At 39.5% G+C, this 2,979-nt stretch overlaps 1 protein-coding gene across 2 annotated transcripts; it reads left to right on the top strand.

Annotated features, from left to right (window-relative positions):
• Window positions 1-330: 330 nt before the first annotated feature.
• LOC111382308 (lysine histidine transporter-like 8) lies at window positions 331-2,933 on the top strand. Of its 2 annotated transcripts, XM_023006235.1 has the most exons (5): window positions 331-877; window positions 967-1,531; window positions 1,947-1,998; window positions 2,083-2,162; window positions 2,252-2,933. In XM_023006235.1, the coding sequence occupies exons 1-5, from the start codon at window positions 489-491 to the stop codon at window positions 2,738-2,740; spliced, it is 1,575 nt and encodes a 524-aa protein (XP_022862003.1). In that variant the 5' UTR covers window positions 331-488; the 3' UTR covers window positions 2,741-2,933. The 2 variants fall into 2 exon arrangements, with proteins under 2 accessions (XP_022862003.1, XP_022862004.1); XM_023006236.1 differs by lacking the exon at window positions 1,947-1,998 and having other exon boundaries at window positions 332-877; window positions 2,031-2,162.
• Window positions 2,934-2,979: the final 46 nt, after the last annotated feature.

Raw genomic sequence — 2,979 nt, 5'->3', positions numbered from 1 at the left:
TAGTCAGCAATTGTAATAAATGTTGCAGTGTTATCTCAAAATTTTGACGATTTTTCCTAGATGAAATATAATTTCGTTGACTGGATGGAAGTATTGCTTTTCCATCCTACCTAACAAATAAAGCATTAGTTAAGCACCCCAAGGATGACCATTCGAATAAAAGGGATGCGACTTCCACGCACATTCATGGAAGGAAAAAGATGGTAAGCGTAAAGCAGCCAACCAATTTGGTCAAACTGTTCACATTTTCTGAAAATCAGTCATTAGCACTTTGTAAACAAGCGAAGACCTGGTCACCATATACATTCACTGTCTGCTGGCTTTTCCTATAGCTATTAACAGTCACCTTGGTGTTAAAAATGGTACCATGCACTATATGACATTTTAGTTACAACATCTATAAATATAGTCCAGTACTTAGCATAATTTGTTAGGAAGATCAAAACTCAAAAGATATTTTATCGAAAAGCTTAGTGGGATAATCAAAAATGGGGGACATCGATGGAGTAAACTCTGCTCCATTATCACCTAGGCCAGCATCGGTGGCTCCAACGCCGCCTATAGCCCAAACTCCGTCCATAATAATATCAGCTCCTCCTTCGCAATTCCATTCCCCATCTTTGACCCGCTCGCCACTCCTAACTCCCGGTGGCACTGCGAGGAAAACACCAAGATTTCGAACTCCCCGGTTCATTACTCCCTTGGGAAGCCCTATAAGGAAGGCCCTGAAACTCACAAAGCTCGACCCACAGGATGCTTGGCTTCCAATTACTGAGTCCAGAAATGGAAATGCATACTATGCAGCTTATCATACCTTGTGTTCTGGTATTGGAATTCAGGCCCTTGTTCTCCCTGTCGCATTCACCATTCTTGGATGGTAATTATAAATTCATATTAATATATCCATGAATTATGAGTATATATATATATATAAATGATACTATGATAGCATCTTTCTGATTGCAGGACGTGGGGTGTGATTTGCTTGACCCTGGCATTTATATGGCAGCTGTACACACTATATTTACTTGTGCAACTCCATGAATCACAAGAAAATGGTATTCGATACAGTAGATACATGCAATTAGCAAGTGCAACTTTTGGTGAAAAACTCTCCAAATTCTTGGCTGCGTTTCCAATCATGTATCTATCAGGGGGTACATGCGTGGCTCTGATTGTGATCGGAGGCTCAACCTCTAAGATGTTCTATCAGACTCTGTGTGGAGCCACATGCACCTCTAAGCCATTGACCACCGTGGAGTGGTACCTAGTGTTTACCTGTGCAGCGGTGCTTCTGTCTCAGTTGCCAAACATGAACTCAATTGCTGGTGTGTCTCTGATCGGGGCTGTTACTGCCGTCGGTTATTGCATCATGATATGGCTAGTGTCCGTTGCAGAGGGCAGGCTACCTAATGTGTCGTACAATCCAGTGAGATCTGGCACGGAAATCGCAAACATTTTTGATGTTCTGAATGCACTTGGGATCATTTCTTTTGCTTTCAGAGGCCATAATCTAATTCTTGAAATCCAGGTGAAATTTCCCAATAATTGATATGCTTTCAATTTATTAGAACTATGCAATGCTTTGATTTTTAACGTCAATTTAATCCGCTGAATATGTAATATAATTCAAATCATATCATTAGGTTCTTTTATACACTCTTAAAATCTTCAAAAATCAGTACCTGAAGTCTACTGTTGCACATTACATTGAACGGACTTTCCTCTTCAGAAAAATGGAAAAAGAAAACTGTTAGTGCTTTGACTTTGACGAACCTAACCTGGCGTGTGAGAGTATAAGTTAAGCAAATATTAGTGATAAATTTGACTTTTTAATATAAACCTTTATATTTTCTATAATTTTGAATGGAAGGATAGGATGTGACACTAGCTAGCAGAAAATCAAGAAATTTCTAAATGTCTTTCAACAATTTTGACTATTACAGGCTACCATGCCTTCTGATGAGAAGCATCCCTCGAGCGTGCCAATGTGGAGAGGTNATGTCTTTCAACAATTTTGACTATTACAGGCTACCATGCCTTCTGATGAGAAGCATCCCTCGAGCGTGCCAATGTGGAGAGGTGTAAAAGGTGCATATACGATCGTAGCACTGTGTTTATTCCCACTTGCTATTGCGGGCTATTGGGCTTATGGTCACATGGTAATAAAGTTCATATAGTTGATTCGACAAACTTTAAACTCATTAATTAAAATCTTTAGTTCATTGACTGATTTTTTCATATTTGACAGATTCCAGCCAACGGCGGCATGCTTACAGCGTTGTACGCGTTTCACAGCCAAGATGTTGCACGGTCGGTACTAGGGTTGATAAGTTTCTTCGTCATAGTTAATGCAGTGAGCTCATTCCAAATTTACGGTATGCCAATGTTTGACGACATGGAATCAGCTTACACTAAGAGGTCTAAGAAGCCATGCCCGTGGTGGCTCCGAGCAATCATCAGAGCAATGTTTGGATATGGGTGCTTCTTTGTTGCAGTGGCAATTCCATTCCTGGGTAGTGTAGCTGGTTTAATAGGAGGAATTGCATTACCGGTGACTTTGGCTTACCCATGTTTCATGTGGCTTAAGATGAAGAAACCGAGAATGTATAGTCCAGTATGGTGGCTTAACTGGGGATTGGGCCTTCTTGGAATGGGATTGAGTGGAATTTTAATTGCTGCTGGTCTCTACGTTGTGATAGACACTGGTATTCAAGTTAGCTTCTTTAAGCCTCACTAATAAATCGTGGAATCAAAATTCAAATTCAGTAAGGAATTTAGGGTTAGAAGTAGAAATAAATGGATAAAATGTATGTGACCCTTGTCTCTATTATTAATTTTTTATTGATCTTGTTTTCGAGGGAGAATGTAAACTTGTACGAGTTAGTAATAGGTGTAATGCGAAGAAATTCCAGTATATTTGTTACATGTAACTTTGGTTTGTTGTAGTTAAATGTGAACTGTGCAAAAGAAAATGAA

Source organism: Olea europaea, unplaced genomic scaffold, assembly GCF_002742605.1.
Source record: "Olea europaea var. sylvestris unplaced genomic scaffold, O_europaea_v1 scaffold2470, whole genome shotgun sequence".
In the NCBI taxonomy this organism is placed as follows: domain Eukaryota; kingdom Viridiplantae; phylum Streptophyta; class Magnoliopsida; order Lamiales; family Oleaceae; genus Olea; species Olea europaea.
Note: the sequence above shows the minus strand (reverse complement) of the source record. Positions and strands in the feature narration are given on the sequence as shown.